Consider the following 25328-nt stretch of genomic DNA (forward strand, 5'->3'; position numbering starts at 1 on the left):
TGATGGGTCGAAGTGAGGGATACGACGACGCTTCTGAGCCTGAATCACCCAGCAGATCATCTCGCTGGGACTGACCAGCTGGAAGCAAAGAGGCATTTGAGGCATGAGGTAGTCAGCAAAGGCACCTTGCAGATCCGATGCTGCGCTCACCATCATCAACAGATTCGCCACTTCTACATTCATAGGCTTGATATAACCCAAATGAGGACACCGTGGAGCTCATCGGTGATTGGTTCATTCGAAGTAAAGTGCAGGGTGCTGAACTTGATTGTGGTTCGTCAATCGAAGTGGGTGATTTGTTCGAGTAGAAGAAACCTTGGAAGATACCTGCAAATTATGTATATAGCCGATCTTGTATTTAACTCCTCAGTTGCAATGATCAACCAGGACACTCAACACTTTCAATCGGAAGATCGTTGACGTACAAAGGTCGATCATGACGTATCCTTCAAGACGACTGCAATTCTGCTTTCATGCTGTGCAAAGTGAGTTTGAAAGGAACAGAATAAGTGCTCGAACGACTGTCTGTGGCAAGTGATTTGTGACTGAACAAAAGGAAGTAACATGATTCGACCGGAAACGAGATTGCACCTGAAACGAGAACTGCCACCGTAGCCCAATGTTTCCACACGTGGTCTCCGGATTGTATGGTGGCGATTCTCGTTACAGGTACAATCTCGTTTCCGGTCGAATCATGTTAACAAGAGTGCATACATTATACGTTATTTGTGACACAATAGACGACAGCCTGACATGTGAAACATCGAGAATTGCCTGACAAAAGTTCTGTTACTAAGGCCCCCAACCTGGATTCCTCCATCCTCCCCACGGGTGACTGCTAGCCGATTGAGGAGGTGGGTATGATCCAGGTCCGCTATAGGCGGGAACAGAAGTTGCGGTCGAGGGCGGTTGGGTGGTAGCGACACCACCATCTGATGGAGTAGAGTAGGCGGACGAAGGCGCCATACTTCCAGGTGCAGTGATAACAGAGCTAGCATCGGAGGGCGGGGCAGAAACGGAAGAAGGGCTACTTCCATTTGTGAAGGGCGCGGCACTGGACGGAGCAGCAGCAGCTGAAGATGCAGGGGCAGAAATTGATCCACCGGTGTTCGAGGTAACATCTGCGACGGCGGTACCAGCCAGAACGTTGAAGTTGTACATGCCCCGCTGAGGTGATAGATTCAGCGACGCCCCCAGAACGATCACAAGCTCCCAAGCCGGTGTGATACTCACATAACATTGATCTGAAATTTCGATGGTACCTTGACCACTTGCACTTCCACCACCATCGACGTCCATCTGGAAACTTACGACACCTACACTCATTGGAAAAGCGAGTGTATGAACACCTGCCTCGGTGACTTGTTGAGAAGAGGCGGTACCGCCAATCGTGACAGTGACAGTGGCAGGGCCGGTGGTGAGGGCTGCCACAAAAACGGAGTCTGCAGCCATCTACATAATCTGTTAGTATGTACACCTTTACGATGTGACTTCGGTTCGAATTGACCTGTGAGTGGACATTGCACTTACCTCCCATCCTCTTGGCTTTTCACCAACGCTGTCCGTACCAGAACACCTGAAGTGAAGGTAGCATCGGTTAGTCCACATCAGTTGAAGATAGAATGACTTTGACTCACTCTGCAGCCTTGAGAGTAGGTCTATACCACCAGACAATTCGATTCTCCGTAACTTGTGGCGCAGCATTCCCAGCCTTGAACGCCGAGATGAAAGGACCCATCATATCCATAAAAGCGGAATGATCGAAATCCTCCGACCATTCCTTGTTCCCGTCGGTAGTCATCGTTCCTCTGTATGGGGTGATGAGGGATGACTCGGTCCAGTCGTTCCATGTGATGATTTCGACAAACTTGACTTGATCGGGATAAGTCGTGACGAGGTCGAGGATCTGTTGCCATCTTGTGGGCCAGAGGGTGTCGGAGTAGAGATGGTAGTTCTTTGGAAAACCTGTTGAGGCGGGAAGGTGGGAGTAGACTGGGTCAAAGTCAAGAAGTCATTGCAGTTTATCAGCCGGTGTCCTGGACTGTGCAGCGAGAATGGCATATTCCGACATGGGTGACCATACTCACACCATGGTGATACTGGTGCCATGTATGACTTGCCCAAAGGTGCCAGAAGACTTAGGTACTCTTCATCAGGCGCGGTAGTCATGTTCTCAAAGACGACGGTGTCTTGACCTTCTCCTGGCCATGTTCTCCTATATGATTATATACGGCATCAGCTGGATTCAAGCTGAGATTTCGTTTTTTCATGATCTCATTCTGTGCGGCCATGAGGAGGGACACGATGAACCCGCACAAAGCAGTATTTGAGCCACTCACCAAGAGAACAACCCATCCAAACCAGGCGTATCTGCAGCAGCCTGACTAGCATAGTAATACGGGCAAACGTATAGCTCCACACCGACATTCTCTCTTACTTTGACCCAATCTGTACCTTCGCCCCAGAACGAGCTCACAAAAAGTTTACCTTCAAATTGGAAGTAGGACGCCTGGGTTACCCATGGTTTGAGTAATTCAGAGACAGGTCCCGGATCTTCATATGAATAATGGACGAAGTCTGGTGAGATGAAGAGTTTGAAATTTGAAGAAGACGCTGCGGTGAATGCGAATTGTAGTTGTTGGGCGTTTGTGTCTTGACCGTCGCAGTTGAGGGCCTGGTTGAAACATTCATCCAATCAATAGGCTGTTTGTCAGACATCTGAGAAGAGGAATTAGATGTCCGAAGCGTTAACTCACAAACCCGTCAATCCCCTTACTAACAGCCAGCGCTACATCTCTATTCCAATCTTCTTGGGTATACGAGTTGACGAACCCCACCATGAAGTGGGCAAATACATATCGCTCGCTGCTTGATGTCGCAGGGGCAGCCTGTCTCTTCTCGGGCTGGGTGATATTGGACAAGCGGGGGATACTGAGCGCGTGGGTCAGATATGCTGTGAGTACTAGACCCGCAAGGAAGTTCAATTTCATCGTGATATAGAATATTAGACTTTTCGCAAGAGTGAAGACTGTTTACAATTAAGGTTGATGGTCTGATGGTATGAGGTAGCTCTAAACTTTGGTACGGGTTGATGATTTACAGAATGTGAATGACAGGGAGTGGAATGGATAGCGTCGGCTGGAGGTGATTTTGAATTTGATCAGAGGGGTGATCCTCGTTTTGGCCATGATGATACGATCCTTTATATGACGATAACACCTCATCCTCACCGATTGATCATCATTGGTCCAACGCGAAATATATCAAAGGACTTTGATGGACTTGTAAAATGAACGAATGAAAGGAAATGCATCCTTTGAGATCACGATGAGGCGATGTTGATGTAGCTTTAAGGAGAATAATGAGTTGATGAAAGGGATCAATGAAGAGGTTCTGTGGGAAGATACGGAAGGATGGCTTTGAGAAGGAATGGACTGTGAATGGATAGGAAAGGGGAGGGATCCTGCTTGGCGTGTTCGAGATGACAAACGAACAGTCATTCGAACAAGTGGCCGAGAGAAGCAAGGGGATGCTGTGCTCGAAGGAAGTTTCAAGAAGGGTTCTTCCGGACGTGTACAGAACAGCTCTTCCTGTGAGAGAATGCTCAGACTGGTCAAGCACAGCATCCTGGAGCATGTAGTACCAAGGGTGGTCAACATACAACATATCATCATACTCGAGCTTGTGATGCTGGGTTTTGCCACATTCGGAAGTTTACGAGTACTGTGATGATGATATCAGAGATAGTGCCTCGCTCTAAAGTAGTACATACTACTAGTAGTAAACCGGTAAACAAACTCACTTGTTCCCACGAGTGATCCATTCAGTTCTACTCGTACTCATCTCAATACAAGACAGAGACATTTCAAATGAAATCCACCCAATCTCAATCTCAATCTCAATCCCATTCACTCCCAACACTCTGAGAGAGATCCGAGACATTCTCCTAATCCATGTTCCTCATCAAGGTTTGACACCGAACCAAAAAGCGGATCTTGGAAATCTGAGAATCTGAGATTGGATAGGGGCGGGGGGAGTGTGTATACTCGACTGTCTTCGACACCACGACCTGGCCTTACGCTCCTTGCTCCTTTCAATTCAGTATTCATATCCATTTATATCATAGATGACCTTTCCCAAGTCACACTTCCTACGATACCATCACCCATCACATTATTCATAACATAACCCATCGTATAGGAATATGATACTCGCTCTTAGGTTGATCAGACATACCATCGCTTTGATATTCCTAATATCAATCGCCAATGTCTGTTTGTTATTCGGGGTAGTAATCAGACTATTCTCGGAAGATGGATCATGGGAACTAGCTTGCTGGACGGGGTAGGTCGTTCGTTTTCCCCTACGTACCAATATCAAGATTATCCCCCCTATCGCCTTTCCTTGACACATTCCAGTTGACAGCTGAATTCAATGACACAGAAACTGGTTTTGGACGTATATGCAAAATCACTGGGAAAACAACCTGCACGCCAAAGATGCAGTAGAAGTTAGTGGTGATGAGATCCCGGAGGGAGAAAGTGCGTTTGTCATTTCTGTGAGTCAAACGGTCCCTTTTATCATAACCATAAACATATCTTGCTCAAACCTCGACGCGTCGTGCTTGATTTGATGGACTTTCGGCTGATGCTTGGGCTCGGGATGTGCAGAACCACCTTGGATATTCCGATTATTATCTGTTCCAATACCTCTCTTCGCGGGCTGGGATGATGGGTAATTCGAGGTATTTCGTTAAGAAGGAGATCTTGAGGATACCATTTTTCGGTCTGGCGTTTTGGTCGATGGGTGGGTCTTGGTACATCTTCCACTCCAATCTCTGTGCTGAACTAAATTGGCTGGGCGTAGGGATGATACTAGTCTCTAGGAATTGGACGAACGATCAACGACTGATAGAGTATGTCCCTCCCCACTTTTTCCCCCTGCAACGGCTTGTACTGATTTACGGTGTTGTGTTAGACAAGCGTTCCAAAGAATCAAGACGAACGAGCATCCATGTTGGATCGTGCTCTGCCCAGAAGGGACTAGACGAACCAATACCAAGTTACTCAAAGTGAGTTCTCCGAACCACATCGCAAGCATTTCGAGACTTCCTCCACTGGATCTTCACCATGGTTCTAGCTTTACACACGATAGGCGGATGGCTGATGATATCTTCCATATTCTGTCTAGTCTCAAGCCTTCGCAAGGGAAAAGGGTAAACAAGAATTGAAACATGTTTTGTTCCCCCGAACTAAAGGTTTCTTATCTACCGTTCAAGGTGGGTGAACCATGAACCTTTCCTCTCGCACTATGTGGTGTGGTGGTTTGAAGGAATAGCCTATGCTAACTATTCTACCATGATGGATCAGCCCTTAGAGACTCACATATCAAATACATCTACGACCTCACGCTGTTATATCGATCTCCGGGCAGTGAGAAAAATAAATGGAAAGTACCCTCTCTGGCTGAACAGTTGAATTGCAAGGATCTGAGTAGGAAGGGATACAAGTATAAAGTACACGTGAAGAGGTGAGTTAGCACGACTGATTATCTTGCGCTTGCTCATCCCCTGATTTTCGGAAGAGGTACAGTGGATATCGAGGAGCAAACGGAACGATGCTAATCAGATTATACCTGCAGGATCCCAATTTCCGAGCTTCCTGAGGACGAGGATTCTCTCAAAGTCTGGTGCGAAATCTTGTGGAAGGCCAAGGATGATTTGTTGGACAGTTGGATGAATAACGAGTACGAAGGTATAAGAGACGTCAAGATTGGGATAAAAGGTGGTAAGAAGCTTAAGGGGATCAATGGGTTTGACCATCACATTGGCAATGGTCATTTGACTTTCTAGGTTCTGCTTGGGCAAAAAATGAGAGTTACGTGCCTTTCCTACATCGGTACATCTAGTCAAACCTAGTATGATTTATCCTGTCAATCCTACCTCTTTGCCAAAATATAATGTAAAGCCGATATTTTCACTTGATGGCAAGCAAATTTGCGAACGCCCAATTTGCCAATACTTTAGATCGGATAAGGTGCATATGATATATATGATACATATGTTCATATGGTGAATATTCCGCATGGTTTGCTCTATCACCCTAGTCCCGATGATGATAGTCGTACAACACAATTCTGAGATCGGGATCACATCTATCTCTGGGAAAAAGAATGAGCAGCTTCATATACCATTTATCAACTTGGAATGTCGAAACTCACCATCATCCTCATATAAGCGAGCTATAAATGCCAGTGGATATCAGCATACATAAATCGTCTTCGTGGTAAGCCATGATAATTCAGATTGCAGAAATCACCCACCAGCAAAGCCCCCGAACCAGTAGCTACACCAACAAGATACTGTAATATACTAAACTTGGCCTGTTCGATCTGCGTCCTCAACCCCGCAATCTCACTTTCTATCCTCGTATCTACCTCTTTGATCTTGAGTTCCTGCTGACTCGATTCATCCCTTATTCTACCTTTCTCCAAATTCAGATCTAACCTTACTCCCGCCTGGGTACGCGTCACTTCCTCCCTTAAGCGCTGTTTGAGCTTCTCCACGTCTGCCATTAGACGGTCGTTCTCCGCTTTCATTAGGGATAGATCATTCTTCTCGTGTAGCTGGAGCTCGGATTTGAGGCGGGCGAAATCAACTTTCTCGGTGTAGCGTTGCTAGGTGAGGAGCAACAGAAGGTCAGCATTGGGTTCGGTGTTGAGGTTTAGATATCAGACAGGACCCGCATTTCTCGTCCGTCTATCTCAAGGGCAGAATGTATCCTGTTTAAACTTACCTTCTCCTGCTCTGCCTTACTGACCAGACCACTCTCCATACCCTTTATACTTTCTTCCACCACCTCAGCTAACACACTCATGACCCCTTCAGCCTGCTTACGCGTCATCCCATTCCTCTCCAGCTTCTCTACAAAGAGATACGTATCGAAATGACTTATCCTATGGGGTTTGGATGTACTGAACGATCGATGTGATGAGATGCGTGTGGCAAGGAGGGGGAGGGGTCGTGCGATTGCTATGTCCATTTATCAGCTTGGAATCTGGTTGGCGATGAACAGAGAGACTTACACATAGCGAGTAAGGCACCTGCTCTACTTGTTGTTGGTTGGGATAGTAAGGATGTCATCGTGGCGTAAGGATGGATAGTTAAGGAAGATGAAGGATGATAACCAAATGAAAGATCAAGTAAGGCGTTAACATTCAGATGGGGTTGACTTGATACACATATGACGCTGGGTGTTGTGGTGCCACGTGTTCGAGTGGGATTAAATAATTTAAAATAACGAGTGATTTATTCGATCATTCATTTGATAATTCAGCCTGTCCGGTTATTTTGATTTCAAGATTTCAAGATTTTTTGAATTTTGAGATTTTCAGAGGAGAGCTCAAGAGTTGAGCGACAAAATCATAAGCAGAACAGTCGAAAAGAGGTTACTATCTATATCACTTCAAAACGTATAAATAGTTACCAGGCAACATGCAGGTAAGCTAGCCAACGGACGGTATTGTAGTAGATACGGTAGCGAGCTCAGCTGATCCGCCATTTGTTACAGTCCGACGATATCATTTGGACGGTCATCAACCATCAGTAGGTCTACTCCGTCTCCCTTCTCGCCGCTGATGAGGACCAACGCTGATGAATCTGCCTACAGGTTTTGCTCCTACAAAGTCAAGTGAGCGAGCGACTTGTCAAATGTCTTAGGAGTGAGGATGTTTTACTGATCGTATTATTGTGTCCAGAACATCGACCCAGAATTTCTGTAGGAACGAATATAATCTGACTGGTTTCTGTACGAGGCAGTCATGTCCATTGGCAAATTCGAGATATGCTACTGTGCGAGAGAAGGACGGTGAGTACTTTGTTGTGTTAGCTGGATCCTTAATTCCCTTGTAAATGCAGACTAAGCTAATTTACAACCCTTGACCAGGTGTCTTATATCTATATATGAAGACGATCGAAAGAGCACACACACCAGCGAATATGTGGGAAAGGATAAAACTGTCGAATAACTATGTCAAAGCTTTAGAGCAGGTCAGTGAAGCCCCCCTCTACGTCTAGTCATCTTGGAATGGTCCGTAAGCTGATGGTTCTGAAATCGTTTGATGCATAGATCGACAAGGAATTGATATATTGGCCCAATTTCATTACCCACAAATGTAAACAGCGTATAACGAAGATCACGCAATATCTAATCAAGATGAGGAGGTTGAGTCTGACTGCTCAGTGAGTTTGGATTCCTTTGCGTTGAACGAGAGAAAATGCCTTCATAGGATCCAACTCACATTGTCGTGATCAACCAGACCCAAGAAAGTAGGAATCAAGAAAAAGCTCGAACGACGAGAAGCCACACGAGAGAGAAAAGCCTTAGCTGCCGCTCACCTGGAGAAGAATATCGAGAAAGAGCTATTAGAGCGATTACGTTCCAAGGCTTATGGAGATCAACCACTAAACGTGAATGAGGACGTATGGAGGCAGGTGTTAGATCTGGATAGGAAGGGCAAAGACAAGGAACTGGAGTTGGATATGGAGGATGACGAGTCGTTGCTTGATTCAGACGAGGAGAGGGAGGAAGAGGAGGAGTACGAAGGTGGTGAGAGAGAGTATGTCGAGGATACGGATGATGAGAGTGTGGGTGATTTGGAGGATTATAGTGGTAGTGAGGTGAGTGCGGGGCTCAGTTCCCTTTTCTGGCCAGATGATCATTACCATCTCTTCCTACCCCACGGGTTTCACTTTCACGGACACAAAGCTCTCAGGATATATATCCTTATCTGCTTCAACACTTGTTCCTGCGCCTGTTTTCTCGGAGTACGCATGCTAATTCCTTGTGTCCCAGTTTGACGAGTTCGACTCCGAAGAAGAAGGATCAGAAGGCCAAGCATTCCCCTCCGACCTTGACGTTTCAGATGAAGAAGATGGTGAAGGTGAGGGAGCAGACGAACAGCCCAAAGCTAAGAAACCATCTACGAACGGCGCTGGATCTGGCGGACTGGCAGGAACCAAGAGAAAACAACCTCCTAAAGGCTCGTCTACCAAGAAGGGCGTTAGAAGACCCAAGGTCGATGTGGAGTATGAGATGGAGACTGAACCTCTTAGTAGGGAGATGCTGAAGAACTGGTAGAGGTAGAGTGGTTGAAGGGAAGAGGACGGATGCGAGATGTGCCCTTGTCAGAACTCTTGCAGAGATAGGGCGCAGAGGTGGAGGGGATTATCATCCCAGTTGGATCTGCTTCATTGGTGATGGATGATAGGTCAGATGTTCTGAGGTTTCACGTTTTTAACGATGCACTTTACTCTTGTACAATATACTATTGCCGTGCTTGGCTACTACTTTCGATATTCTGTGGTCATATCATACAACATGCATTGGTTGATACCCGTTACAAGTAGTATATATCGGGATCCCGCCGACTTTCCAAGATACTTAGATCATTGGCGAGGTGGTTGAAAGCTTTTCGGAAAGTGGGAGACCTATCCATACGATGAGGTTTGTCTAATCTTACCCCTACCCTTGAGAAATTCCCACATTGACTTGAAGAAATGCTATTCTTCTAATACTCGAATGTGAGGTTTCAATTGCACACCACCGCATTGAGGTGATGCTACTCATCTTCCACCTAATCGTCATCCGAATCATCCGAGTTGAGGTCCAGTGTGAACACAGCATTTGGATCGTATCTCCTCGAGGGTTCTTCGTGGATGATAGTAGGCTGAGGTTGTTCGGCAATCTCGGTGGGTTTGGTTTCTGCGAGATGGTTGAACAACATTAGCAAACCATCCAGTCCATGTAGGTCAGATCACGATGATGAGCACGCAGAAGGATCCATTCCAGAGTACGTATCGGCATGATGGGTAGATTCATCCTTTCCCGCTCTCGAAGACAAATCGCTTAAAGAGCAGAGATTGCGGAAGTGATAAAGATCTCGACACTTACCATCACCCACTTCACCTGTCCTCCCCATCCCGCCCATCCCTTCGTTCCCACTCATCTGGAACAACAGACCCATCCTCATGGCCATCTCGGTGGGCCAGGGCTGATACTGGTTCTTGTCTATATCTGACATCAGGGTTGATATGGGTGCGGAAGAGAATCGAGAGAGGTTTTGTGAGTGGGATAGGAGGGTGGGGATGTTTATGGGGTCTACGCATTCGGGCCAAAGTAGGTTAGTTGATGATCGGATATACACTTCATTGGTAGAACAGAGACCATATCTTATTTGAGATACATTGATGATTCCTCGATCAGATCAAGTCGTTCAAATCAATGCGGACAGATGACCGTGATTCGAGAATGAAAACCACCACACTCACTCTTCTCGCTCTGCTCTATACCCTCTCTAACCTTCCTCCCCCTCTCGACCATCCCCTCCAACTCTACCCTATCTGCTTCCAATACCCTTATAATCCCCCTCACTCGCCCCTCCAGTTTCTCAAGGTTCTGCTTCTTATCCAGCAATTTCTGATATTCCTCCTGGTGGGTGTAAGTCTCTCGAAGGAGGTTTGACAAGTCCAATGTGGATAATTGCAGGGCCGTGTATATCTGCTCGATACCTTGTGTTTGGGGAGTGTTGGATGAAGAGTAAGAGAGGAGGGTGAATAATTGAGTGAGGAGGAGGGATTGGGTGGTGAGGTTCTGTAAGAGGGATTGACGGGGTGGGAGGGATGAGGATGAGGGGTTAGAAGGGGGAGGAGGGTTGGAAGGTTGGTTTGCCATTCTTGGAGAGTCTGCTCGATATGATATGAGACCTTTGAGGTAAAGAACGGAGTTAGGGGGGGCTTCGTTATTGCTGGACGTGCTAAAGCAGTATTTGCTGTCTGGTATGGTATATCACTTTTGGATAGTGTGAAAGGAAAGAGGAAGAGGGGAGAGACCATGATCATTTCTTGTTGACTCTACATTTCATTTTGCATTTCTTAGCCCGAGAATACATGTGGGGCTCCACCGGTCTAACGCTGTTTCATGGTATAGTTGATCGCAGTAATCTCACTCAGCCGGCCGATGATGGATGACTACGAGTACTATATATTACCTATCATTCATCCTATACCTCTTACATCTCATCAAGACTGCAACAGCAAGAGAAGGGACACTCAAACTTTGTACAGCTCGGTACATATCAGAACAGCTTACATCTCCAATCGCTCAAACAGCACCACCATGCCAAGACTCGAACTCTCCCCTACGCGTCGACGCAGTAATGGGGTATTCAACTTCCGCAATATCGATTGGGATGCTGTAATTCACCGTGCGAGGGGGATGCCAAGGGAGATGGTTCATCGGTATCATAAGCTGGGGAGGAAGGGCAAGGTGAGTAAGGCGACTCATGAACGACCGTTTCTCAGCACGAGATGAGATGCCTTTCGACAATGATCAACGAGTATGCTAATAAAATACACGTTTGTGCTTGTAGGCAACGATATGGTGAATCTCTCGATCTTATACATGATATGAATATTGGAGCTATCACTCTGGATGACAGCTCAACTGTATTACTGATGCGAAGTGGATGATTATAGGTTCATCACGTTCATGCATTTCCTAATGCTAGCTCTGGTAATTATCATAACTCCCACAAGAATAGGGTTGTTCTTCAACAATCTAGGTTTGGGATTGAGAGAAATGGGATGGAAGGGTATGTTACTGTGTGGTTTGATCTGTAGTGAGTCATATCAATCATTCTTCAAACAAACAATACCTTTCCGTTAAGCGCAGCGGAGCAATGCAAATACGAACACACAGGCAGTTTGAATTTATGCTGATATCCTTTCGAGTAGTCCTAACCTCCCATCCACCCCTATTCGGATTTATGGGCTCCCTAACCCTTATAGGGTTCACGTACGGAATGATGCCCGGCGCTATCATCGCCTTTGTAGCTTCCATGATGGGATCTATCATCTCTTTCCTATCTGTCAGGGTGAGTGTGGTGATATTTGAGGAGGACCAATTGGCTTCAGTCATCCGTTGAAAGAAATCATAAAATTGAAAGTTGACGGTGCGCTGCTAGACATTCTTCCTTGGGTACCTTGGGAAGAACGAAAAGTGGGAAGCGTTCGGAAATGTCATGCGAGCCAAGGGGTTGCCTTTGGTGATTATGATTCGGTATTGTCCTATACCTTGGGCGATAGGTAATGGTTTGTTTGCTGTGAGTCATCAGACTGAACAATATTGATCAAACAGAAGAGTAAGGGTATTGATGCTAATTGATTCATTTGGTCTGGTGTAGTCTATCGATAGTGTCAAACTATGGCATTTTGCCTTGGCCAATCTGTAAGTCTAATCGTTCTGTGCAGTGCCATCCACCTATAACCTAAAGTCATGTGCACTCACAATACTATATCTCAGCCATTGATTATACCTCAGAGACAAGAGAGCTGATCTACTCGCAACGACCCAGCCTCATCCAACCCCGCCTTATGATCCCAGTATTCATAGGCTCCCGTCTCACATCCCTCACATCAGAAACCAAAGACCCCCTTCAATTCTGGCTCAACCTCCTCTCCATAGGCCTCTCATCAACCATATCAGTAGTCACCGGAATCGTCATCTACCGATTGACATTAGAACAGATGCGTAAGCTGAAATCAACGGGTGATGGGGAACTAGCAGCAGAGTATATAGAGGAGGATGCGTTGTTGGGTGAATTAAGCGGAGGGTCAGATGACGAGGCGGAGATGCTTACTAGGCCGGCGAGGGATAGGTTGGGGGTGGAGGATGTTGAGTCAGGCTTGGGAGGGGGAAGTGGGAGGAGGAGGAAGAGTGGGAGTGAGACGCCCGAGGAGAGGGATGTGATTTGATTTGATTGGAAAATGAGGACCGAGTACAATGGATGATCCCTCGTGCTCCCTCGGAATGAAAATTCCCAGGGTACTCACTCGTACATCGGATTTTGACGTTTCCGTTCTGATTCTCAAATCGCTTTCTTCTCTTATAGAACAACTCTGTCGGTACTTCTGCATGCGGATAGGTTAATGTCTATATATATATGTACTTGATGGTCTTCCATCACATGATTTCACATTTATTCTTCATCCATGAATGTTCAGTTGACCATTCTCATCGTTTTCGACCAACAAGATGAGATAAGTTTGCTCGTGACTATTTCAAAGACTCTTCATATGATGTATTGTTGTCACAGAAATTCATTCCGTGCTTGTTAATCCTAATTGATCTACATTTACCCACCATCGAATACGCCCCATAACCAACCGTCGTGTAAAATGTAGATTTATTCCCTCTTGCTACCTTTTTCGATGACTGACAGAATAGTAAGTACATTCTATATACATTGCATTTCGATTGCACTCCCTGATTTAATTGGATTCTTTGGTTGTTTTATGTGTGTAAGAAATGTATATGCAAGAAGAACCGACGGAAGAGGAAAAGAAACAAAGCTTATTGGAAATGCTGGATTACAATAGGAAAGCAAGAAAGGGTATCTGTAAGTCAATATCAAATAATGTAACGAGCAAAAGGAATCTCCACAAAACATAAAAGCAGAAGTGAGCCTGACTGAACAAAATATGTAACATGAGTGAAAATGAATAAAGTGTCAACGTAGGTCTGGTGAATCTAGAAATGTTGATAATTCCTCTCAACCCTTCCTCGCTGCTCGAATCATACCCGACAGCGAAGTGAGTGGAGCGCAGGTATCGAAGAACTCGTGCTATACCGATGATTGATCATCCATCAGCACTGAATATCCAAGTAATGTTTTTCATCTGCCATGGACTCACCCGTAAGAGCTGATCGGCCGTGGGCCTAATCTCCGCATCGACCGTCAAAGTACACCTCAAGTAATCCCTGAATTTGCTACTCAGTCGATCCCAATCTTTCACCTTGGGCGTACCGTTCGTGGCGATGAGGTATAACGCTCGGACGGGGTTTTCGTTGAGGTAGGGTGGTTCACCTTCGAGCATTTCTATGGGGTCGAACGGAAAAGTGTCAGTTTGGCTCTCAAAGGAGACTAGACACCTGAAGTTGACAAACTAGAAGGAGAGTATGCGCGAGTGATGAAGTCGAGATAGCACTCACCAATGGCCAAAATACCTAACGACCAGATATCAACCTTTGGACCATACTCGTTTCGCTTGACTACCTCGGGTGCCATCCAGTAAGGCGTACCGACCATGGTAGTTCGTTTGGTATGTAATGGATCTGCGATTCTCGCACAGAAACCAAAGTCGGCTGGGTAGCAGATCAAACAAGATCTTCAGTAAAACGACTCCAATCACATACTACATCCAATGTCCCACCCCGATTGCTAGTAGGATAGGAGGAGGAGAAGAAGAAGAAGAAGAAGAATCCACTCACTCAATTTCACATCCCCATTAATGGACAACAAGATATTATCACTCTTAATATCTCTATGAATGACCCCCTTGGAATGTAAATGTCTCAGACCCTCACAGACCTCTCTCGATACAGCAGCAATCTGAGCCTCAGACATGCAATGGGCAGTGACCACATCCGTCAGACTTCCACCTTCCATATATTCCATTATCACCCATAAATCTCCTTTCCAAAGGTACGAGTCCTTGAAGTTTACTATATTCGGATGGGCCGATTCTCTCATTACCAGGATTTCATTTATGATGAGATCCTGTTTGGGTTGTTTCTCGAGGTTCATCTGCTTGATGGCTACGGGGTATCCTTGTCGATCATGACATGTGTATACACCTCCAGACGCACTACATAAAACCCCAATTATCAGCTACGAGTTATTAGGACTCATCACGAAGCTGACATCACTCACCCCTGACCAATCTTCACGAGACTCTTATATACTTGATTAGGATCACCAGGTGTACAGATAGCCTGCAATTGCCTGATAACCTCTTCGTTCTCCTTTTGCTTATCCCTTCTTCTAGGAGTAGCACCACCCTGTTGTCTGCTCGTCCCTCCCTGCGTTTGATTCCTTGCCAATCCAGCACTTCCAGATCCTGAAGGCGAAGGACCTTGCGCTCGTTGACCTTGGCCTTGTTGCGAGTGGGATTTACCCATCGGGACTGAGCCTGATCCAGATGCGGTGGGTTTGGAAGTAGGAGCACGAGTTGTGTTGGCTCGATCGAGGGGTTTTTGTTTGGGTGGATGGGTTGGTGGCGTACGCTGGGAGTAAGACCTGTCGAGCGGTGAAGTGCCAGAAGAAGATGATTGACCAGGTGCCAGACGAGCAGGTTTGGTAAGTTCAGATGGAGGTAATCGGCCAGGTGGAGCGGGAGGCGGTCGTTCAGCTTGCATTCGAGGTGGACCAGGTTTGGCAGGGGGAGCAGGAGCGGCTCGCTGTAGAAAACCAGGTCTCAGCTTAGTCGACGACCTCACCGGCTGCGGGTAAGAAAAGAAAGCTGACACTTACAGGATTGGCAAATTGGCTCAATGCGCCTCCTTCCGAGCTACCTTCTCTCGACATCGACATGTCTTTGGGCGGTAAGCCAGGTGAATCGGGTGTATTGGCAGGTCCGGCATTTCTCATCTTCTGCCAGACCTCGTCCTCTTGGTTTTCCTGTTGGGCATCTCGGTTCTTGAAATATTGGACGACGGCAAGCACCTGTACGAGGGACCGACTTTAGCCAAAGAAGCGATATCTCCGATCGCTGATGCCAACTCACCTCATTAGGGTTCTCTTCCTGTTCTGCTCGGGTGATACCGTTTTCATCCAAAATTTTCTGCCATTCTTGTGGCATACCGGTGTCTACATGGACGAGTTAATACGGATCCTCGGGGCTAGGTTTAGATTTAACTCACATTGTCCGGTGTTATAGTCAAAGCCGACGTGAGTAAGATGGATGGGGTCGTAAGGGGTGGAAATGACGGGAGGTTTACTTGTAGTCAGGAGGTCTGGAGTTGTCTCGTCAGCTCATACATCACAACATGAGATGGGTATGGAATCATGTGCATAACGAATCAGAGTACGCGAGCAAGTGAAACCAACATCAGGTGCAGGATGAAAGTGCACGACTGCATCGGAGAAGCAGAAAGGAAGAAGAATTGATGTTCGCTCTCACTCACCACTCATGAACCCAAACACACTCTTCTTATCCTTACTGCTCTTCCCCGTCCCACTTCTATTCCTGCCAATCGTACCCGGATCCTTAGGCAGTTCCTTATCTTTCGGTTCACCTACTTGAAGGGGTACGCCAACGCCCAACCCGATCTTAGCATCTTCGAAGCTCTTCTCTAAATTCTGGGTAGAGTATGGGTTGACAGGCGCACTGATAGGTTGATGTTGGAGTGGAGGAGGTTGTTGGACAGGGAGGAAAGTCGAGTTGTTGGTTGACGGGCTGTTCGTGATATTGGGGTTGGGACTTCTGGAGGTGGTAGGTGACATTGGGTCCCAGCCGTTTGATCCTCCACCTGGATGTTCACCTAATGGCAAGGTACCTGCTCTGGTTGGTCTAGGTGGGGGCAATACTCCGTTTGAACTGTTGGAGGACATGACCATGTTGTTTGCATAGGACGCGCCAGCAGAGTATCTATTGGGGTTGGGCGAGTTGGTGGATGATTTGTATCCACTTGATGGTTTGGATGATGAGGATGTGGAAGGGTAATTCTGGGATTCCCTCCTTGAGCCTGGAGGAAGTGGTGCTGCGCGAGACGGTTGAAGGCTGGTAGGGGAATCATATCCCATAGGAGTGGAAATGACGGGTGATCTGTACGCTGATGGTGCACCTATACCGTTCTGATGTTGAGGAGGTGCTTGAGGGATACGTGGTGATGAGGTGTTACTTGATGCTGAAGCTGATACCATTCCTAACGAGACGTCTGTCCCGGCTGAATAGTGTGCACTGTTCCTTGATGGTCGATGGTATTCGACCGTGCGAGAGACAGCAGGGGGAGGCTGGTGAGAATCAGGATGGGGATTGGGTGTCATGGGCGTAGCTCCGGTATCTGTCATCGTAGCAACCAGATCAGGGAACAGAATGAAAGAAAAGGAAAATGATTATGGATTGATGGTGATGATAAGGAAAGAAAAGGAACAGGAAGATGATATATCATCAGCGTTGAGCTAGTTAGGTGAAACGACCAAAGAAAACAAAAAGACGTTTTTTCATGATGGTGTTCTGAGTCACTCACATGATGCTTGGGGATGACGGATTTGCCTCTTGGGGCTGGTGTTGCTTCCTGACATTGTAGAAATGATGAGTGATGGTGGCGAGGTATCAACAACACCACGTATGCTTCTTCTGTGTGTGATCAATGATTGATGGATGGATGGTTGGTATGGTGCTAGTGTTGATTTACCATGGGAAAGGAAGGATCGTCCCTTCTTGTCTCTTCCCTCTAGTTGCACTGTTTCACTTTGACTTGATGCTTCTGTCTTGTCTTGTCGGATGAGGAAGGTATGATCAACTGATCTGATGGTGGTCAAGCAAGTATTGATGAATTAGAAAGACGTGTTTCAATGTTGCGATTCAATTCAAAAGCAGATGTCGATGTTGTGAGGGTGTTATCGTTGATTATATCGGAACACAGCGCGCGTCCACTTTGCTTGATTTTGACCTTTTGACAATCTTCTTTCTGCTTTTATATACGTATATAGACTATTTGTTTCTAGTTGTCTTTCTACCACTTCTATGCTCTAATGACCGATGTTGAAGAGTTCAAGTCGAGGATGTACCGTCCCCCGTTGTGAAGCGACTGGTGAGCGGTGGGATCAAATGTGGGTTGTAGTGATCCGACTATCTGTTCCTTTCTTCCTCCTAAAGGCAGTGAGAGTGAGAGATGAGAATTCGGCCGGGCTGGTTCTGCAGGTTGTAGGTTGATTGGGGAGGGAATGGTCGTACAAGATGAGCTATGGACATCGAGGTTAGTGATGTTTTAGGGTGATGGTCAAGCGTGTATAGGTAGGTGGGTATCAAATCTGTAACAAGGAGAGCAGGGGGAAACAACCGCACCGCAAGAAAGAAAAAAAGGTCCGAGCGGGGGAGGGGGAGGGGGTGTATGGTGAAATATCAAAAACAGTGACACGCGATTAAGGTTATGGTATATGGTTTTCGGTATGAGTGAACCTTGTATCTATCTATTACTCACCTAAACTGTGTGCGTGTGTGTATGTATGCTGTACGGTTCTATCTATAAACCTATGAATCCATGATGCTATGCAGTAAAATGATGATGCAAAGAAAGCATGGCTGAAATGATGTGTTGTGGCAGATAGATAGTAGTATCCTGTATGGACTCGTACCTGTGCACGTTGTCATTGCATCCGTCCATCGTGCATCGTGGATCCAACTTGGAACCATCCCATCAACTCAAAACAGCGGTCATGGCCGTAAAAACCATGCGATCGAATGGACCGGGTCGGGGCTTGCGACTTGCTCTTACTCGTTGAGCTCGGACCCACCCTACAAAAAGGTGGATTACGGCATTACGCGGAACAGGGTGATCATGAGGGATGTGGCGCTGAGGAGTAAGATGAGTGAGAAAGTGATGATGACACGACTTTTATGGGAATGGGAGATGGGAATGAGGGGCACCTTTGGATGAGTGGTTGAGTGGGTGACATTCATGTTGATACACTTCCTCTTTGCTTTTATAACACTATATCTAACTTGATCTTACTAAATACCAACGAACAAGGAGGAAAGAGAACATGGCACCTATAAACCATACATCCTCTTTTCAATCAATCTTATCAGACAAACTATCCTCCATACCACCCTCAACACGATCCAAATCACCTTCGAGGGTTAACGATCATTCCAGGAAAGGTAAAGGTAAAGGAAAGCAGCAGGATGTGGAAGACGAAGAAGATTTCTTGAAAGAAGCTTATCGTATAGTCAGTCAGCTAGCTTCATACAGCAAAGCAGACACTAGAGCTGATATACCATGATTCCGTTGAAATAGCACCAACACCTCACATCCCTTTCACGCCTAATATCATCCGTTCGTAAACCCTATCTCTCAACTATCGAGCCTCCACCCTTATCTCGCCGAGCCCATACTACTCATACTGGAGAAGATGGGAACGAAGTAGATGAGTGGAAGAGGTGGGAGAAAGTGAAGTACCTGACAGATAGGGAGAGGGATGAGATTGATTTGAGGGCGAGGATGATTTTAAGGAGATGTAAGGAGCGGGTAGGTGTGTTGGAAGTTGGTGAGCAAGGTGAGTGGGATGTTCTGTCTACCTTAAGCGATATTCGGATATACGTGTTTCTTCTTGGTCCCAATGAATGGAACCGCTCTGCTCCACAAGTGTCGTCGCAGCACAAGTTGTTTCTTCCCTTTGTATCAAACAGACATATTCCCATTCAACCGTATCTTGGCAGAGAATAGTTTGCTCCCGCTCCCTCTGTTCATCAGCCTCAATCGTGCTCAGAAGTATCCCAGTATACTAATCTCATGCAAACATCCATCAGCGCGCAAATCCAAAACCCCCTCATCAGCTATATCATCCACCAAATCCACCGTCCTATCCTTCCTCCCCTCTTTAATCCCTCTCGACGCTTCCTCCTCCACCTCAACATTCCAACCACTCATCAACGCCCACAGAGCATCGGTACTATGGACTCTCAACGATTTCTTAACCAAATTAACATCGAGTGTCAGTGATCTGCAGGAAGAAAGGTTCAAACGTAAACAGGAGAGAATGAAATCGCTGGGTTCAAATGCCAGTATCGAAGCGACCCAGCTGAGCAAAAGCAGTAGAAATAGGAAAATACCGGATGGAATGGTAGTGGGAGTGGATGATCCTGCATTCTCATCCGTTCCATCTTCAGATCCCCACCTCAACCCCACCAATAGTCAAGATTTAGGCATAGGCATAATAGACTCCTCAACATCGACCGACCAACTAAGTTCAGAGCAAATCCAGCAATTCGAATCCGAAAATAACATCCTCCTCGAAAACATGTCCACTACCCTTTCCAGCGTCTTATCTGCCGAAACCAGCTTAATGGAAATTAGTAAGCTCCAGAACGAGCTGATCCAGCACCTATCCTCTCAGACAGAGATGATTGATCAGCTTTACTCTGAGGCGATCGATTCGGTAGGGTCGATGGATAAGGCCAATGAGCAACTGAAAAAGGCAAGGGAGAATAATAGGGAGGGGAGAGTGTTTTTGTTGGTTTTTCTTATTGGGGCGAGTTTGGGACTGTTATTTTTGGATTGGTATTCTAGTTAGTAGGCGATCTTCTGTTTTTTGTACCTTCAGGTATGTCATGAAGGCGACGTACGGGTACTCGCGGTGCGATGGATACATGAATTTATATCATCGTTGTGCAAGCTACCGGTAGATCAATTTGAATTACCATTATATGTACATGTTGATGCATGTTGGTAAAGTCTATCTCTAATCTGAATACAACCATATACATATCACTTCTACTCCATCCTGTGACAATCCCTTCTCACGATCTAAGTGAGACCAGCCTCTTACTAGCTATGACAGGTTTCTATCTCAAGACATTCACCACGTCCGTGAGATTACACCCTAAGCAAAGACGTAAAACCCTTTACCATCTTCCTTCTTCTCCTCCAATCCGACCCTCGCAACCCCTCCCTCAGGAATAACATGCAACGCCCCATCAGCACACACCAATCTCGCATTCCCCTTTTCCAGCCCCTCCAGCCCGCCGATACCTCCCAGGGTAATGACCGGCTGCCATTCGAAGGAAGTACATCTAAATACTTCTACGACAGGTTCACCCTCCCCTTTGATCTCTAGCACATACCCCTCTTTCTCTCTAGGTGGGAAAGTGAGATTCACATGATTCCCATTAGAATAGGCATTACCTACCACCTCGAACGCTCTCTTGCTCATCACCTCTTTTCTTTCTGAGGGTGTAGCGGAGGTTATGAGTGGGTCTCTGGATGGTCGGATTATAGTAATGTATATATACGGTTGATCGTTGGGTTTGGTAGGTTTTAGAGTGGTAAGAGGAGAAATCACGAATGAAGGTTCAAGACGATCTACTGTAGATGTACTGAGGAAATATGAGAATGGTCCGTTCACTCTTATACTCTTCTCTGTTGAGTCAGGGATGGTATAAGGCTTGACCCAGTCCCCTTTCTTGGCATCCCACTGATCTACCATCCCACCCTCCCCCTCGGAATGCAGCGTAACATTCGCATAGAAAAGCTTTGACGCATTCTCTTGCGCGGCAATCTTGAACCTCTCCGTACTTGGATGTGTAGCTCGGAGTCGTTCTGAATCCTCCAGTATTGCTGCGTGGAGTGAGGTAGACAGGACGACGTGGGAATGTAGTTCTTCGATTGCACCGGGTTGTGATGACGACGAAAGGACGGTTTTGGTTATTGGGAGGTATACGGGAATGAATTTTGAAAGGAAAAAGAAGAATGAGGAGAGGGTGTATAGTGTCTCTTCGGGCAGGGATAGGGTGGAGGGGAGGATGTTGATGAGTGATTGATTGGACAGGGTTGAGGAAGGTGGGAAGAGGGAGGAGTAGAGGGCGTTTGCCTATCATTACAGAACAGAGTATCGAGTTAGCGGGGGGACCACTTTTCTGGGTGATGTAATGTACCGAGTGAATGAGATGATGAGATGGACGTGGATTATACTTGATCTGACCAAGGAAGAAGAGAACTCACAGTACCATATGGGAATAACACCACTTCCCATCTTACTTCTTGTGATGATACACCTTCCATAAACTCGTGGAACGTGCCATCACCACCTACTATACCTACGATTACTGCACCTTCCTTTTCGTTCTGAGATGAGAGCATGGTCTTGGCAATATTACCTGCATCTCCTGGCGAGGTGGTAGTGTGGATTTCATGGGGGATAGAAAGATGCTTGAGGATTGGGATGATAGTTTGATTTGCGACTACACATGGGATCAGCTTTAGTGATATCCTTCACACATCGCTCATAGTTGAGATATCTAGTGAATAGATGTATGTATGATACTCACACTCTTCTCCTTTACCATGTCCTGAGACTGGATTGACGATCAGATGGAATGTATCTTGGGTTGTCGACATGATGACGAGTCTGAGTGGTGATTGTTGTACAGTGGAAGATAGTTGTAAGGAAGACTTGTTCCCTCCGGGTAGCCTCTATCTCTCCCTTTTATACTCTTCTCAATGTTCATCTACTCTCACCGTCGGCAAAGTCATCATCGTCACTCCCACTTATACATTAGCTTTGATCACCTCATCTCATCTGTATGATACCCCGACACACCGAAGAATGTCAACAATGTGGAGTCTCCGCATCATCCAGATGGAGAACAGTCCGATCTCCGTATCTTCCTTCCACTGTGCGTGACTGTATATATATTTGTGTTTTTGGATCAGTCAGTGACGCGCATGGTGATTATTCTGACTGCTCATTCCTTATCTCCATCTCATCTATATCTCATCCACCATCAGCGCATCCGCATCTTACCAACACCAACCAACTCCTCTTGGATATACTTCTTTGCTACGCTGACTAGCTTTGCTGGCCCCACAACCAGCCCACAATGGGCAAATCTCGCCTCGACGAGATCTCCTGCGCGATATGCTATGATCCGCTCTTCACCCTCCGAGACGATCTGGACGACCTCGTACCGATAGCTACGTGTGATTGTGGTGGGTCTGGTGTCACATCCTCAATCACTCACGGGAATAGCTGACTCCTCCATCGCATATAGGCCACGTATTCCACGAACCATGCGTGCTGAAATGGTTCACAACCCAATCCGAGGCGTACCTCGCCTCCGCCCGAGAACGAGACCAAGACGGTCGATATGGCTCTCCAAGTCTCTCGGACGCTCCTGCAGAATGTCCAACATGTAGGACAGAGGTGTACGCAGATCCCGAAACTGGTCAACCGTCTATTCATAGATTATTTATAGATTTTAGTGAATCATCAAATAACAGTCATTATATTGGATCATCCCCTCCACCTTCCTCGTGGTCGAAATACTTCAGTAGGAAGGGGAAGGAGAAGGAGAAGGAGGTGTTAGGTCTGGCGAGGAGAGCGAAGGGTATTGGAGAGGAGGTGAAGGGACTGAATGCGGATAGTGAAGAGGAGGAGATGGAGGGGATGATCAGGAGAGGGGAGGGGTTGGTAGCGGATTTGGTCGGGGAGAAAGTACTGGGTACGGTTCAGGTGAGTGATCTTGCTGTGTTGGATGGTCCTATGTATGCAGATGTACCCCTTGAACGGGAAGATGCGGGATATAGAATGGGAGGGACACACTTAATAATGGGGGATGAATTGAAAGATTGGTTGGACGCAACTACCTCTCCCCCTTGATTGCTTCGATATTTGGGTGTATTCTAATAGCTGATGTATTCCTACTACTTGCAGAACTACATCGACGCTCTCACCAAAGAACTCAAAACTCTTCATCAAACTCTCCAAACCAACCCTCTCATCCCCAACCTCCGAGCAAAATTAGCAGAAAAGGAAACAGAACTTACCAACCTCCATCGACAGAGCAGACTGAACGCTCAGAGGGAGATCAAAAAGGTGAAAGAGGAGGAACAAGCCAGGTGCGAACGACGAGTCAAAAAGGCGGAAGAGGAGAGAGATCTGATCAAGAGGGAGTATGAGAGGGAGAAGGTTCAGAGGAAGGCTGGGTTGAAGGCGATGGAGGAGAGGGAGAATGATACGAAGAGGAGGCTGGAGGAGATTACTGAGTGAGTGGTGATTGGGTGATTCATGGAGTACGAGTAAAGCTGATACCTGGGTGTTATGGTATAGACAACTCAAGAAGGAGAAGGAAGACAGACGAAGTAAGGAGACGACATTGCAGGAGAGGAATAAACAGCTCAAGATGTTTCAGAAGAAGGTGAGTCTTGCTTATTTATTTGGCGATCCCTGTGTTCAAAAGCAGGACTGATGTTGTCGTTCGATTTATAGGTTGAAGATCGTAAAGAGCTCAAAGCACGAATCGCAGCACTAGAAGCTGATAACGCTCGACTTCGATCATCCATGTACGAAGGTATCGTACCTTCCGACGTAGAGGATTTAAAAGGAAGAGGCGGCGATACAAGCATTCAAGAGATCTCCGAAACATATTTCCCTTCCTCATCCAGATCCAGAACCAGAAATGGACGACACAGTACCGCCAAGATGGAAGAGGACGATTCACTCCAAATTGAAATGCCATCATTCCACGATGATTCCTTCCGATCACCTAATCAACTCCTCCCCTCTCGAACGACTATGCGGAACCTTGATTCCACCGAATTCGATCGCGATCAGGACGAAGATGATAGTCCAAGTAAACATACGAGACAAAAGCAGAGGATGCACCCTACTGCGAGGACTATCGCTGTGGATTATAAAGCCGAGAGAAGAAGATCAAGCTCTAGTAAATATTTTCCTGGCGAGGACGAGAAGGAGAATGAGTATTCTAGATATTCAGGTGGAGTGAAGAAAGGTGAAGATGGACCAAGTCCACCAAAGAGGAGTAAGACGAATCCGTTCGTGACGACGAAGGCATCCAACGAGAGACGTAAGGAATTACCTTCGCTCGGGCAGATGAGTACGAGTACGAGTACCTCGTCGGATAGGAAGGGTGCGATTGGACGGACGAACCAAAACCAAGGGTGGAACGATGTATCTATCATTGACCTTGCTACCGAATCAAGTTCAAATGAATCTTCACCTCGACGACCTGTAGTGAGGAAAAGAGAACAACAGAGGAGTGTCGTTGATATGCTTGGATTGGCTGATGGGATGGGAAGGCCCAGGAAGGGGGTTGTGAGTGGTCAGAAAGTTAGGAGGAAGTTTTAGATGGGTTGGGGAATGGATCAGGGGAGAAAGGGGGTTCGAGTAAAGGAAATCGATAGGAATGACGATGGGGGGTAACGATGATACAGTATGTTGATTGTAGTTGCTTAGTTTTGGTATTATGTTTTGTATCATAGATTGTATGTCTTTGTTTTGATAGAACATGATTTGTAGATATTACAGTATAGGTTGTAGACATCGTCAGATATGAACTATTGTGCATGATACTTTAGCTTGGTAACGGACATGCTGTATCGTCAAGTCGTTAAGGAACATCGTCGGAATGGAGGTATTTTACTGTAGTCAAGCTATGAAGGTTCACTATGGTATCACACCTTTCGTCGTCAGTATCCAAGATGAGAGATGAGCCTCCAAGATGTCCCGTGATGTAGTGTAGCAATCGTCGTCAACGGTCAAACCGCGTCTTTCGAGGTAAAATTCAGAATTTCCCAGCGTGAGCATACATTATCTCCCAGTATTCTTCAACAACCATGCATAGGCAAAGAGATGCGAAAAGATATATAAACTCTCCTTCTTTGTTTGAAAAGGTATCTTCCCTTCCTCATCAGCTGTGCTGCTCACTTCAATCGTTCGTTCATATTTTATTCCACTTCAACTATTCG

The 25328-nt window shown here is 46.3% G+C and overlaps 10 protein-coding genes across 10 annotated transcripts; 5 read left to right on the plus strand and 5 right to left on the minus strand.

Moving 5' to 3' along the window:
- Positions 1-792: 792 nt before the first annotated feature.
- On the minus strand, positions 793-2990 carry I302_101335 (uncharacterized protein; the record flags this gene model as incomplete). The annotated part of the gene is made up of 7 exons (XM_019186723.1): positions 793-1167; positions 1234-1452; positions 1531-1576; positions 1638-1992; positions 2088-2215; positions 2340-2674; positions 2757-2990. 7 exons carry the CDS (start codon positions 2988-2990, stop codon positions 793-795), a joined length of 1692 nt encoding a protein of 563 aa, XP_019049601.1.
- Positions 2991-4204: 1214 nt separating this feature from the next.
- On the plus strand, positions 4205-5851 carry I302_101336 (uncharacterized protein; the record flags this gene model as incomplete). Its single annotated transcript, XM_019186724.1, has 8 exons — positions 4205-4344; positions 4444-4558; positions 4671-4806; positions 4867-4915; positions 4978-5071; positions 5191-5278; positions 5370-5529; positions 5641-5851. The coding sequence occupies 8 exons, from the start codon at positions 4205-4207 to the stop codon at positions 5849-5851; spliced, it is 993 nt and encodes a 330-aa protein (XP_019049602.1).
- Positions 5852-6195: 344 nt separating this feature from the next.
- On the minus strand, positions 6196-7141 carry I302_101337 (uncharacterized protein; the record flags this gene model as incomplete). Its single annotated transcript, XM_019186725.1, has 4 exons — positions 6196-6240; positions 6322-6675; positions 6795-7030; positions 7084-7141. 4 exons carry the CDS (start codon positions 7139-7141, stop codon positions 6196-6198), a joined length of 693 nt encoding a protein of 230 aa, XP_019049603.1.
- Positions 7142-7492: 351 nt separating this feature from the next.
- Positions 7493-9137, plus strand: I302_101338 (uncharacterized protein; the record flags this gene model as incomplete). Its single annotated transcript, XM_019186726.1, has 8 exons — positions 7493-7498; positions 7569-7603; positions 7668-7688; positions 7756-7865; positions 7944-8047; positions 8127-8239; positions 8317-8677; positions 8853-9137. 8 exons carry the CDS (start codon positions 7493-7495, stop codon positions 9135-9137), a joined length of 1035 nt encoding a protein of 344 aa, XP_019049604.1.
- Positions 9138-9633: 496 nt separating this feature from the next.
- I302_101339 (uncharacterized protein) lies at positions 9634-10730 on the minus strand (the record flags this gene model as incomplete). The annotated part of the gene is made up of 3 exons (XM_019186727.1): positions 9634-9761; positions 9951-10157; positions 10328-10730. 3 exons carry the CDS (start codon positions 10728-10730, stop codon positions 9634-9636), a joined length of 738 nt encoding a protein of 245 aa, XP_019049605.1.
- A 444-nt stretch (positions 10731-11174) lies between these two features.
- On the plus strand, positions 11175-12811 carry I302_101340 (uncharacterized protein; the record flags this gene model as incomplete). Its single annotated transcript, XM_019186728.1, has 7 exons — positions 11175-11324; positions 11428-11438; positions 11534-11676; positions 11792-11931; positions 12022-12159; positions 12241-12284; positions 12412-12811. The coding sequence occupies 7 exons, from the start codon at positions 11175-11177 to the stop codon at positions 12809-12811; spliced, it is 1026 nt and encodes a 341-aa protein (XP_019049606.1).
- Positions 12812-13608: 797 nt separating this feature from the next.
- I302_101341 (uncharacterized protein) lies at positions 13609-16884 on the minus strand (the record flags this gene model as incomplete). Its single annotated transcript, XM_019186729.1, has 9 exons — positions 13609-13680; positions 13751-13935; positions 14049-14201; positions 14328-14704; positions 14770-15296; positions 15370-15561; positions 15623-15705; positions 15759-15851; positions 16023-16884. 9 exons carry the CDS (start codon positions 16882-16884, stop codon positions 13609-13611), a joined length of 2544 nt encoding a protein of 847 aa, XP_019049607.1.
- Positions 16885-18606: 1722 nt separating this feature from the next.
- On the plus strand, positions 18607-20136 carry I302_101342 (uncharacterized protein; the record flags this gene model as incomplete). Its single annotated transcript, XM_019186730.1, has 3 exons — positions 18607-18792; positions 18861-19119; positions 19373-20136. The coding sequence occupies 3 exons, from the start codon at positions 18607-18609 to the stop codon at positions 20134-20136; spliced, it is 1209 nt and encodes a 402-aa protein (XP_019049608.1).
- A 309-nt stretch (positions 20137-20445) lies between these two features.
- Positions 20446-21959, minus strand: I302_101343 (uncharacterized protein; the record flags this gene model as incomplete). Its single annotated transcript, XM_019186731.1, has 3 exons — positions 20446-21432; positions 21564-21802; positions 21890-21959. 3 exons carry the CDS (start codon positions 21957-21959, stop codon positions 20446-20448), a joined length of 1296 nt encoding a protein of 431 aa, XP_019049609.1.
- A 482-nt stretch (positions 21960-22441) lies between these two features.
- Positions 22442-24708, plus strand: I302_101344 (uncharacterized protein; the record flags this gene model as incomplete). Its single annotated transcript, XM_019186732.1, has 5 exons — positions 22442-22550; positions 22613-23073; positions 23275-23606; positions 23671-23758; positions 23830-24708. The coding sequence occupies 5 exons, from the start codon at positions 22442-22444 to the stop codon at positions 24706-24708; spliced, it is 1869 nt and encodes a 622-aa protein (XP_019049610.1).
- Between the last annotated feature and the right edge of the window lie 620 nt (positions 24709-25328).

Source organism: Kwoniella bestiolae, chromosome 1 (genome assembly GCF_000512585.2).
Source record: "Kwoniella bestiolae CBS 10118 chromosome 1, complete sequence".
In the NCBI taxonomy this organism is placed as follows: Eukaryota; Fungi; Basidiomycota; class Tremellomycetes; order Tremellales; family Cryptococcaceae; genus Kwoniella; species Kwoniella bestiolae.